The sequence below is a fragment of the Mustela putorius genome, unplaced genomic scaffold (assembly GCF_011764305.1).
Source record: "Mustela putorius furo isolate JIRA1106 unplaced genomic scaffold, ASM1176430v1.1 tig00000095_pilon_pilon_pilon, whole genome shotgun sequence".
Classification (NCBI taxonomy): Eukaryota; Metazoa; Chordata; class Mammalia; order Carnivora; family Mustelidae; genus Mustela; species Mustela putorius.
Genome location: NW_025421280.1, coordinates 15546787 through 15560240, shown reverse-complemented (window position 1 = coordinate 15560240; position 13454 = coordinate 15546787). Strand labels below are relative to the sequence as shown.

General features: G+C 35.5%; 1 protein-coding gene across 1 annotated transcript in view; it reads left to right on the top strand.

The window, feature by feature from the left end:
- Positions 1–10731, top strand: part of APPL1 (adaptor protein, phosphotyrosine interacting with PH domain and leucine zipper 1) — a 38076-nt gene extending 27345 nt beyond the window's left edge. The window contains exons 14-22 of the mRNA XM_045078670.1: positions 251–342; positions 715–897; positions 2334–2386; positions 3217–3391; positions 3482–3518; positions 4127–4273; positions 5003–5053; positions 5510–5599; positions 6645–10731. Of these exons, the coding sequence (XP_044934605.1) occupies positions 251–342; positions 715–897; positions 2334–2386; positions 3217–3391; positions 3482–3518; positions 4127–4273; positions 5003–5053; positions 5510–5599; positions 6645–6791 (975 nt within the window). The 3' untranslated portion in view covers positions 6792–10731. The remainder of the gene's footprint in view (positions 1–250; positions 343–714; positions 898–2333; positions 2387–3216; positions 3392–3481; positions 3519–4126; positions 4274–5002; positions 5054–5509; positions 5600–6644) is intronic.
- Positions 10732–13454: the final 2723 nt, after the last annotated feature.

The following is a 13454-nucleotide window of genomic DNA, read 5'->3' as shown; positions in this document are numbered from 1 at the left end:
GCTGTATTAGGTGCTAACAATACAAACCTAATCCAAAAAATCTGGTAGTTAAATATTTAAAGATCTGTGTCTGTAAGAGGAAGCTTAAGTTACAATGTTATGAAGTTAATTATATATCTTAAGACAATGTGGAACTACTTTAGTAACTCCAATTTGCATTTTAAATGTAACTCAAGAACATTCTGACAACTGTATTCAAACTTTTGGTTTCCTTGCTTTACCAATTCTAGTCCTTTTTAAAACAAAATAGGAAATTGCAGCACGAGTAAATCAGTCAGCTTTGGAAGCTGTCACTCCTTCCCCATCTTTCCAGCAGAGGCACGAGAGTCTGCGGCCGGCAGCGTGAGTTAACAGACTTTGGGTTATTTGAAACCATATGGGCTTTCGAAAGTGTTAGCAAACACTTTGATTTTAGCAGTTCTACTTACATTAGTATGAAATAGTTTCCCCAAAATATAGAAAGTGTATATTTTCAGGTTGGTAAATTTACCAGCTAGAGTGCTAAATAAATAATTCCAGATGGCCCTAGTGCTTTATCTATAGATTGAGATCATTTATGTTTTTGAATTTAGTCATTGGAAAGAAAAGTCTATTATTGAAATATCTTCTCCTCTCTTTACCTTATAAAATTATATTTTCTTTTCTGCTAGTTTGTATTCAGTTTCAAAAAGAGAAAACTTAATGCAGTATCTTCTGGTTTTCTTCTGTCTTTAGACAATCTCGGCCACCGACAGCTCGAACCAGCAGCTCGGGATCCTTGGGATCTGAGTCCACAAATCTGGCTGCCCTTTCTCTAGATTCTCTCGTTGCTCCAGATACCCCAATACAGTTTGACATCATTTCTCCCGTGTGCGAAGATCAGCCTGGCCAAGCAAAAGCCTTTGGCCAGGGAGGCAGGTGGGCGATGGCGTCAGAGGGATATTGTTCTGTGGTCTGTTAAGCTTATGATTCCATTTTTGTAGCTGAGAGTCCTCTCTCACACATACTTATCAATTATGTTGTACTTCCTATACTTAATTTTGATAGTCGGGAAAGAATCATGCAGGTTTTTATTTTCTGCCCCAGCTAAATAAGTGGAGATAATTTAGTTCTAAAAATATTTAATTTTGAATTCAGGTATTGGCTCTTAAAGTTACAGAAGAAAGTTGACAGTCCTATCTTTAGGTCATGACACTATTTTAGAAATTCAGTGTAGTACATGTGCTCTAGGTTTGTAAGAAGAATATCATCTTGGGTCAGAATAAGAAATCTCCAGGAAGACTAAAACATTATCATGCTGTGAATTATTAATAAAACATCTTCTCGTTGTATAATGAGAAATGTGAAAGCTGTTAGAATTTTTCTTTGGCTCTGGGATGAAGGAAATGTCACAGCAAATCATTTATTTAAGTAGGTTGGACGCCTAACAAATTTATACTAATTTGGATATACATGGCTGTGACCAAGAAAAAAATAATTTGTATTTGATCACAGAAATATATTTAGCATTTTATATAAAAGTTCAGACATCAATTATAGAGATCAATTTCATGGTTTTTTTTTGTTTTTTAAGATTTTATTTATTTATTTGACAGATCACAGGTGGGCAGAGAAGCAGGCAGAGACAGAGAAAGGGGGAAGCAGGCTCCCCGCTGAGCAGAGAGCCCGATGCGGGGCTGGATCCCAGGACCCTGAGATCACCTGAGCCAAAGGCAGAGGCTTAACCCACTGAGCCACCCAGGCGCCCCTACAAAACCTATTTTGAATTGTGTTTTTTTCCTTCATTGTGTGTGTGCCAAGAGCCACTCACACTGAGGAATGAGGTAGCTCCCATCACTAATTAGCTTTTCTTCTTGCATTGTTAAATATGCCTTGAGAAATACAGGTTTAAAACTAGACAGTGTTCAAATTAGCATAATTAACTTACAGTATGTACTTTGAGGACCTAAAAAGAGGTTTTTGCAATCCTAGGAAATCCCTGGCGTATTGAAGCTAAATCAGCTGTTCTGTCCCTCTTTATTTAAATTCAAGGACTTTCACAACATGGTTTATAGGATATTGGGGTGTATGTGGGCGTATATGTATGTACGTCTACATGTCAGCTCATCTACCTCTTCTAGAATGCAGCAGCATTGAGTTCTGCCTAGTAAGTGTGAAGGCAGGGACCTTTGTCAGAGTAAAGTGGTCATTGATAGTAGTTCCTTAACAGGATGGGACATTTTAGAGCTTTTTAAAAAATGTATGTACAAGTTTTTGTGACTCTTAGTTTATAACCCAGTTTCAGTGATTGAGATTTCTTCCGTATGGCTCATGATAACTGACCATTGGTTCATAATTTTTGAAAAACTTTTCAGGCGCACAAATCCATTTGGAGAATCTGGAGGAGGTACAAAATCTGAAACTGAAGGTAAAACAGTTGTGCAGTATTCTTACATTTAAAAAATTCTCAGCAGCAAACTGTGTGAAGAATTTGTTGTATATATTTGTTCTGATATATGCTATTTTAATGGTAGCTTTACTTCACAGGTTTTTTTTTTGTTGTTGTTGTTTTTTAGGATTTTATTTATTTACTTGTCAGAGAGAGAGAGAGACAGCGCGAGCAAGCACAGGCAGACAGAGCGGCAGGCAGAGGCAGAGGGAGAAGCAGACTTCCTGCCAAGCTAGGAGCCCGATGTGGGACTCGATCCCAGGACACTGGGATCATGACCTGAGCTGAAGGCAGCTGCTTAACTAACTGAGCCACCCAGGCATCCCACTTCACAGTTTTCTTTTTGCTCATAGTACTCAAAGCAGCAAAACTTAATCAGGCTTAAAGATTTCATTAAAATTATAAAATATCATACTTTGGACCTCAGAATCAAATTCTTAATGCAGAAGATATCCTTTAAGCTTTTCCTAGCAACTGATGTTTTCTTCTGGTACTGGACCATTAACTTTTTTTTTCTTTTCTCAGTAACTATTTATTTTTGTTAAATTTCAGATTTAAAAGCTTTAAGAATAGTATGAGGAATTTTTATTTTACTCACAACCATCAATTGTTGAAACCTGACCTTTTGCTATTTGAATTAGAGACCTTAATTTTTCTATAACTTGAACACTGTAGTTAGGAGTAATTTTTAAATACTTCTACAAGGTTGAATTTTTCACTAGAAAATTTAAAAGGTGACAATGTATTTTATTCTTAAGGAAAGGAAATGTGGGATTTAAAGATATGTAATGTACCTTGTTCTTTTGTAGATTCTATTCTTCATCAGTTATTTATTGTCCGATTCCTTGGTTCTATGGAGGTGAAATCAGATGACAATCCAGATGTTGTTTATGAAACAATGCGGCAAATCTTAGCTGCCCGGGCCATCCATAACATCTTCCGTATGACAGAATCACATTTATTAGTCACTTGTGATTGTTTAAAGTAAGTAATGACCTCTCCCTTAAAAAACTGGCGGAAAAAATGTTTAATTTCAGCCTAATTAAAATTTGTTTTCCAAATTTTTAATTATAGGTTAATTGATCCACAGACACAAGTTACAAGGCTCACAGTGAGTTCTACATGTTTAAAGCTTTATTGGAAATCTCTTTTTGCATATACACATCTATATCATTATAGTAATTCTGACCGTATGTATTGAATAGTGGTATTAATTGTGATTGGCCAAGTTATAATTAAGCCAATGGCCATCTCCCCCCCACCCCAAATTTATAATTGAACATTCCATATACTTAAAGAATCAGTGCAGTCTGGTATGATACGTAGTTTTTTAGTGTAGGATATGTGCTGCCTAGTTAAGGGATAAACACTAACAGGAATTAAAAGGTGGACATGATTGAGTTTATAATTACCTGTGTTGAAATAGCTGGAAGTACATGCTCTTAATCATTTAATAATATGGACCATTTTTGTTATTGAATATGATTTTGTAATATGTGTAAATGATTAATAAATTTGATATTCAACAATGTCTTATTCTACCTGGTAATCCAAACCAAATAGGACATTTTTGTTCTTGGATTGCCATTCTGTTAAGAAGAAAATTGGCTTTAATGTTCTGTTTATAATATTTTTATAACTTAGTACTTGAATTTGTCATACAGAAGAGTGCTTGTGTTTGAAAAATCTCATGTTTGCTTCTGGTATTTTCTGTGGCAGTTTCCATTACCCAGTGTAGTTTTGTACGCTACGCACCAGGAAAATAAGAGGCTTTTTGGATTTGTTCTTCGGACATCAGGTGGGAGAAGTGAAAGTAATCTGTCATCAGTCTGCTATATATTTGAATCAAACAACGAGGGGGAAAAGGTACCTGATTTTTCAAATTGTGTTTCTGTTATGAAATACCTATCATAGTCGAAGTTCTTAGTAAGATTTGTGGAAGAAAACAAATTTGGCTTAATCCAACAAAGTTGTTTGACCAAAGCCCATTGGCTCTAAAGATAGCTGGTAGGTAGCTTGGGCCTTCTGACTATATGCATTGGCAGCTGATGCTCTGGGAATGCAATATATTAACTTACTCTGGGAATGTATTATATTTCCATAATCAGCCTTTTCCAGCTGTTTTCAGCTTAGAGCAGTATCAGCATCTCCTTGCTTCATTCTTTGCAGACCTTACCATTTGAAGGTGAGGTGTGTGACAGAGGTGAGACCCAGCACCAGCAACTCAGAGACTCTGAAGAAAATTCACAGATGCTTCATGTGGGGATTGGAACTTTTTTTTTTTTTTTTTTGAGAGAGAGAGAGCAGGAGTGCAGGGGAGAGACAAAGGGAGAGGGTGAGAATTTCAAGCATACTCTGTGCTGACCGAAGAGTCCAACATGGGGCTCAGTCTCACGACCTGAGATCATGACCTGAGCTGAAATCAAGATTCGGGCACTTAACCAAATGAGCCAGATGCCCTGGAGCTAGAACATTCTTAAATCAGCTTTTGTTTGAAGCAGTATATTATAATGAGTTATAAAGCTAGTTACCTCAGCTATTTCGATACTTGAATGTGAGAACTGCCTGAGCTTTTCCTACTTTTTCCCCTTTCAGATTTGTGATTCTGTTGGTCTGGCAAAACAGATAGCTTTGCATGCAGAACTGGTAAGAATCCAAAATTATCCAAGAATGTTCTTTTTTTTAAGATTTATTTATGTAGAGTGCAGAGGCAGAGAGAGGGTCAGAGGGACAGGCAGAGAGAGAATCTCACGCAGAGTCCTATGCAGGGCTCGAACTCACCTCCCTAAGATCATGACCAGAACTGAAATCAGCAGTTGGATGCTTAACCAACTGAGCCACCCAAGTGCCCCTCTAAGAATATTACCTAACATAATAGAAGGCCTTTCATATTAGCAAGGAAATAAAAAATGATTTTGTTGTGCAAGGTTATCAGTAGATACTGTTGCTGACACAGCATTTGGAATTAGGATAAGATAGAATGTAAATTTTTAGTGTGCTTCCATATAAGTATAAAAATTATGAAAAGGTTACAAAGGCAATATTGAAAAGTCTAAAATATAAAATTACTTAATTCATTAGTTGTATTCCTCTATGTTTCAGGATCGTCGGGCATCAGAAAAACAAAAAGAAATAGAGAGGGTAAAAGAGAAGCAACAGAAAGAACTCAGTAAACAAAAACAAATTGAAAAGGTACGTAGTCCTAGTATCTAGATCTTCTCTGCTGTAATGTTTATGAAATTTCCCTAATTCAGAACTGTGATTTTCAGATTTGAAATTCCAAGTGAAAGTCTGTTTCTGCTTCCTCAGCCACTTTATAACCAGATGGTTCATAGCACAGCAGAAAAGGAAGACATCTGTCTTCTGAGAGGATGTTTATAGTTCCTGACATGTAGTTGACTTGCTGTTTAGCAAACATACCCAAGCTTTTATATTTCCATATTCCAGTGAAGGTTGTTTCTAAAAAGCGGGTCTTTTGAGAGGCCGTGTGTGTGTGTGTGTGTGTGTGTGTGTGTAGACCTAACTGCCATTGCTGACATCTTTATTGGTCTCCAGGAATTTATATATATTTATATAAATACTTAATGCTACCAGGAGTGTCAAATCATTGTCCATCCAACAGGATAACTTTAAGTTAGGCAAGTTTCAGAGTAAAATCTGGAGAATGCATTAGATATTGATGCATGAGATGGTAAGACCCAGTTATGGGCTGTGGCATTGGCAGTAGCCCTGGAAAAGAGGAGACATTCGTGGGATACTTAATGAGTACATATCAGCAGGATTTGGGAATGAATTGGACTTAGGACAAAGGAGAAGGATGTGATGATGACACTGAAGTTGAAGCTTCCTTGCTAGGTTAGGCTGACGGAGGGCGAAAACTGATTTAGCAAAATAAGTAGGACAGGGGGAGGGTGGGGATGTAGAGTCATCCATTACGGGCCTTTTATGTGGTAGATAGTGAGAGAGAACAATGGTCTGAATATTGTTTTTGGCCATAAAAACTGAGAAGAGGGCAGTGTTGGCCTTTATAGGATTTCTAAAATGGTGCCAGAACCCACTTTGGTGTCATACTGGTTGTGTGTAGTCTTTGTTTTCAGTAAGTTGCTAGAATTGCGCGGAAGTGTTTGACAGAAGGATCAGAAGGATCGAAGTGGCTCTCAAGTATGTATTTTAAATGCACAGTTTTGCATTTGATTGCAAACAATAAACTTAGTTTCTTTTCTGTCTTTTCTACTAGGACTTAGAAGAACAAAGTCGGTTGATAGCTGCTTCCAGTAGACCAAACCAAGCCAGTAGTGAGGGGCAGTTTGTTGTCCTTAGCAGTAGCCAGTCAGAAGAGAGTGATTTGGGAGAAGAAGGAAAGAAAAGAGAGTCAGAAGCATGAACTTATCCTTGGTTTTTGGTTGGTATTTCCCCCCTTGGAATTTATTGAGTTTCTGTGGTGAAATGGCACAAGGTAACAACTATGTTGAAATATCAAGGAGACTATATTATTTGTTTTAACTTCATTTTTTAAAATAAGATTGACCTTGGTCACTTAGGTTTGCATTGATTTTTCTTTTCCTTAAAAATATACTATGCAGTAACATCAAATTCCATGTGTCAAGGAGAAACCTGTTCCTCTCCTTGAAGTAGATTACTGAGGAATTACACTTGCTCAAGCCTTTTTTCCTTCAAATTGTGAACTTCTTGTCTTGCATTGTAATTGGCTCTGACCATAAGAAACCTTTCATTCTTCAGCTTCAGGTATTCATGGATGTGCTCCCTCTTCTCATTAGGAACATTTTTGCTGGCAGTGAGGAAGCTTTTGACTGAATCAGTTCAAAACCCTTTATACAGAGCATTCTACAAGTTTGCAGATATTTTAATTATTAAATGTGCAATAGAACTTTTATATAAAATAATTAGAAAAAAGATTTTAGACTTAAGGTTTCAAATTGTGGCAGGTGGTACTGTGATTTCAGGGCACTTTCTTGGATTGCTCACATTTCTGATGTATTACAGCTGATGCCAGTGGGAAAGAAGCTTAAGTGTCTTCAGTTCAAGATTGATACAGCACGTGGCATTTAATTGTCACCTTCTTAGTTCTCAGGTTGGGACTTGAATTATTGCTGCAGAGCAGTAATGGTTAAAATAAGATTTTGGAATTTATTAAAAGGGATTTTTTTGTTCAAGTACATTTTAGATTAGGACTTAACATGTAAAGATACTGTTACAGGATAACACGTATTTTCTGCATTGTGTGTAATAATTTTTATTGAAAATCAAGTGACATTTCAAAAGAAATTCTATAACAGTTGTTTCCTGCTTAAAGTAAAAATGCCCAGAGTTTAGTTTAGAAAATGTAATCTTTTAAATTTCAGACTGATATGCACAGTATTTTCATAATTCCATGTTTTGATAAAATACTGAACACCACTTTATATCCACAAAGGCAAATAACTAATATATGAGAATAGAATAATTTGCACTAATTATTGTAAATACTTGTACTCTCAAATGAGTAAAAGCTCTAATTCCATGAAAGATTGAAAGGAAATTGAATGTTTGGTTTAAGAGTGACCAAGGAAGGATCATTTCCCTACTGCCGTGACAAAACTTGATTTTTTTTTAACATTGCTGATAGAATTGTTTGTTTCACATGTAAAACTATATAGAAGCAAATATATTGAATAAAATACATAGTCATACATCTAAAATTTTCAGAGATTAGCCACTTTAAGACTAATTATACAAGGGAAAAGCCCTTTGTTCTTTGATACAGTCTTTTCTTAGGTCTGAATTAGAGACAGCGTCTATTTTAGCTCTCACAATACAGTGTGGCTGTTTGACACTGTACATACAGTTTTCTGTGGAAGGGGAAAATTAGGATAATGATATTCTTTGTATCCATGTGCCAAACAGGAATAATGATTACTTGATAATTGTTATTTTGAAGCCTTATGTTACCAAAACATACAGTAACAAAGTAGAAATTTATGGAATACTTTTTGAAGAAAGTTGATTTTGTGCTTTCTAGAGGGAATGCTTTCACAAGAGTTGGTATGTCATTCCTTTGGTAGAAGTTGAAATTTCTGTGGTCGCTTGATTAGTCATGGTATGTCCTGCTTTTAAGAACTTTTTGAGAATTAATAAGCTCTCTGTTTCATAAAGTCTTTTGTTTATGCTATGAAGTTGTCACCTCACTTAGTTCAGATGAAACTTGTCACCCTGTAATGAAGGCGGACAGCTTTAGGTGGTAGTTTTCCTAGGCCGGTGCTCTGCCTGGGAGCCAGGTGCTGCCCTTTCTTAGTAAGAGGGGTCAGAATGAAGGCTAGAGTTAAAGACGCTGGCAGACTTAGGGATGCTGGACAGATAGACCTGTAGTTCCTTTTAAGTCCTGTTTGATAGGAATTTCTAGAATAACACACCCATTTCCACAGATCAGACCAAAGAACATTCCAACACCAAATAGAAGTTGTGTGTGGAATTAACAATATTAGATATTTCAACTTATGACCATTGCTATAGAACTATACAAACTATTCCATACTGCAGATATTTAAGCATCAACTTAAAAAAACTCACCTTTTTGTTTGAAGAAGGCTGCCCATGGGTTTCTGCATAATGTTAAAGCTGATCTTGGTTTGTTACCCTTTGATATCCCTTCTGGCTCTTGGATGCTTTGGTGGTAATTGAATTAGAATTTGGGATCGCCTTCTCAGATTCAAACTTACACTTGATGGTTTTAGAAATTAACAAAATTGATTCTTTAAAAGAAAAGAAAGTCTACCTAATTCAACTATGCATTCTGCTACCTATAGGAAAACTACTTTTGTAACAATGGTAATGAATAGAGAGGAAATAAATTACTGCTACTCCCTTTAAAATTTTTAAAACTTCCCAACAAGGGACTGAACAGAGTCCCCAAAGCCAGTCTAGTTTTTGTCATTTCTACAATGATTAGTTTGATTTCCAAAGGCTCTAGGCATGATAAAATTGTTACTGTAATGCTTGGTTAAAGGGTAGTAGGGTATGCATAACATTCTACATAGCATACAGTCTTGTGTGGTAAAGGCATCTGAGTTAAATTGAGTTATGTGTAGTATCTACAAAGATTTGAATCTTATAAATGCTGACAGACCCTAAGAGCCCGTGTATTGCAAAACCTTCTGCTACCTGAATTAATAAAATGAAAATATTAACATTGGTTTTGGCAACAACCTCCTAGCATTCAAATTGTACTTTAAATATTCATACACATTGATTGTAGCAAGCAAGTCTTTCATTTTATTTTAAGCAACTTTGGCTTACTCTTCTTCCATGAATTTTGTTCTTCTGCATTAATAACACAAAGATTTGAAACTGGAACTATACTATACTTCTTAACTAGTCTCTTGTGGCTATACTCATGTAATTTACTTCAGCTAATATGAGAACTGGGATTAAGTTATAACTAATGTGCAAAACTGCTTTGTATATTTGGTGATTTTGTAATGTTAAGTGAATTGGTTCTTATCTCACTGATACTATTAATCATGCATATATACAATTAAAAATCATGCTACATTTCCCTTTAGAATTGAAGAACTCAACTTTATGTAATGGTGGTATACATGTGGGGTGGAGAGCTTATTTTTTTCATTTTGTCAAAGTAGGTATTCTCTGACAAGGCTTGAGGATATATGCTTTTAGGAGATTTTTAATGTATAATAAAGTCCATGATTTTTGTATAGTCTTTTTTGTATGAAGTATTTGATATATACTTTTATTTCTCCAATTCCAAATGCTTGTGAAACAAATGGACTTTTTCTTGATGTGTTATGACACTTAATAATTACACATCTAGCCCCACTGCAATTCCATAACAGCTAAAAACTGGGAAATAATACACATTCATCACTAGTGACTTTTTTTTTCTTTTAGAAAAATCGACTTCTTGATAATTACCCTAGACATGTTACAGACAATATATACTTGCTATGGTTGGCCCTATTTAAAGAAATACATATAATTTAAAGGGGCAGGTTATTGTGTACACCAGCTTAAGTGGGCTTGGCCTGTAATTTTAATACTAATACATATTTGTCCCATGTGCTCTTTATATTTTCCTATAACACCAAGTTCTTTTCATCTACTGGGAGTTTCTGTTCTAATTTGTTTTTATAAAATATATACACTTTTAGAAGGTCCAGGGAGTGAATGAAACTATAGAATTATGTAATTTATCTAAGTGCATGTATATCCTAAATATTTTGTATATTGACATATCTATAATCCACTACTCACTTATAAACGGACACCACAATTTGGTTAGAAAAATAAAAATTATTCATGCCAGCAAATTTTGCAAGTTTTTAATGTGAAAATTGTATTAAAAGTAATTTTAAGTCTGTGCTTACTGAATTAGTCTGTATAGCTATGAATCCCCACATCAGAAAGAAATCCTGTAACTTCAGTTTCCTTAGATGTACTATATTATGCTAAAAATGTATACTAACACTAAACATATAAACAACAAGGCTGTGGTGACTGGGGCTGTGGTGAAAATGGACCTACATCATCCTATCTACCACTCTATTCTTACCGCTGTGCCATCTAATTGTTTACAGTGGGGTGGCTGAATAGATGAATCCTCAGTTTCTTTCCACATATAGAAACCTGTACTTACCTGTGGCATAGAACATACAGAAATAAAAATTTAACCAACATTCTGCAACTGGTATCATGGTTCTAAGAGGAAAGTTTATAACAACATAGGCCTGCATCAAGAAGCAAGAAAAATCTCAAAAAACCAACCTTACATCTCAAGAAGTAGGTAAAGAACAAATAAAACCCCAAACCAGCAGAAGGAAGGAAATAATAAAGATTAGAAGGGATTTAGAATCCAAAAAATAGAACAGATCACAGTGAAACCAGGAGCTGGTTCATTGAAAAAACGAACAAAATTGATAAACCTCTAGCCAGACTCATTAAATAAAAGATCCAAAATAAAGAGAAATAACACCACAGAAATAAAATTGTAAGAGAATATTGTGAAAAATTAGACGCTGACAAATTGGATAACCTAGAAGAGACAAATTCTTAGAAGCATAATCTACCAAAACTGAAACAGGAAGAAATAGAAAATTTGAAGAGACCAATTACAAGTAAAGAAAATAAATCAGCAATAAACTCCCAATAAACAAAAGTGCAGGACCAGATGGCTTCAGAGGTAATTCTACCAAACCTTTACAGAATCGATACGTACTCTTTTCAAGAAAGTCTAAAAAATAGAAGAGATGGTAAAAACTTTCAAATTCATTCTGTGAGGCCAGTATCCCCCCTGATACCAAGATCAGATAAAGACACCACCAAAAAAAAAAGAAAAAAAGAACTACAGGCCAATATCGCTGATGAACATAGATGCAGAAATCAATAAAATACTAGCAAACAGAGTCTAACAATACATTTAAAAAATCATTCACCACAGTCTGGGATTTATTCCCAGGATGCAGGGATGGTTTGATATTCACAAATCTATCAAGATGATAAGTCACATTAATAACAGTTGATAAAAACCATTTCATCTTAATAGATGCCGATGTTGACAAAGTAGAGCTATTCATGATAAAAACCCTCAACAAAGTAGGTCTAGAGGGAACACACCTCAACATAACAAAGGCCATATACACAAAAACACCATAGTGAACATCATGCTCAATGGGGAAAAACCAAAAGCTGTCCCCCTAAGGTCAGGAACAAGACAAAGATGTCCTCTCTCCCCACTTTTATTCGACACAGTATTGGAGTCCTAGCCACAGTGGTTAAACAACAAAAAGAAAAGGCATCCAAATTGGTAAAGAAGTAGTAGAACTTTTCACTACATTGCAGATGACATGATACTGTATATAGAGATCTCTAAAGGCTCCACCAAAAAAGCTACTGGAACTGATAACAGCCAGTAAAGTTGCAGGATATAAAATCAATGTACAGAACTCTGTTGCAGTCCTAAACACCAAAAATGAAGCAAGAGAAAGTGACATTAAAACAAAGAGAGACAAATCAAGAAACAGACTCTAACTATAGAGACTAAACTGGTGGATACCAGAGGGGAGGTTGCTGGGGAGATGGGTTAAATGGGTGATGGGGTGAAAGAGGGGCACTTGTGATGAGTACCAGGTGATGTATGAAAGGGCTGAATCACTATTTTGTACAGCTGGGACTAATATTACACTATGTTAACCCCTGGAATTTAAATAAAAACTTTAAAAAAACACTTCCACTTACATTTGCACCAAAAATAACAAAATATCTAGGAATGAACTTAACCAAAGAGGTGAAAGACCTGTACTCTGAAAACTATAAAACATTGATGAAAGAAATTGAAGATGATACAAACAAATGGAAAGACATCCATGCTCATGGATTGGAAAAACGAATATTGTTAAAATGTCTATATTCTTCCAAAGCAGTCTACAGATTTAATGCAATCCCTATCAAAATAGGGCATTTTTCATGGAACTAGAACAATCAATCCTAAAATTTGTGTGGAACCACAAAAGACCCTAAATAGCCAAAGCAATCTTGAAAAAGAAAAAAATTGGAAGTATCACAATTTCAGGCTTCAAGTTACATTACAAAGCTGTAGTAATCAAAATGGTATAGTACTGGCATAAAAATAGACACTTAGCTCAAGGGAACAGAATAGAAAACCCAGAAATAAACCCACAATTAAATGGTCAATTAATCTTTGGCAAAAGGGGCAAGAATATACAATGGGGAAGAGATAGTCTCTTTCTGGAAGTGGTGCTGAGAATCACTTTGTTACACGATATGCAAAAATAAAATGGATTAAGAACCTAAATGTGAGATCTGAAACTATACAAATCCTAAAAGAGCACACGTAGTAGTCTCTTACATCAACTATAGCAACATTTTTCTAGGTAAGTCTCCTGAGGCAAGGGAAACAAAAGCAAAAAAATAAACTATTGGGACTACATCAAAATAAAGAGAGGTACAGCCTCTTTTTATTTTGTTCCCTAAAAAGGGAACAATTATCAAAAGCTAAAAGGCGGCCTACTGAATG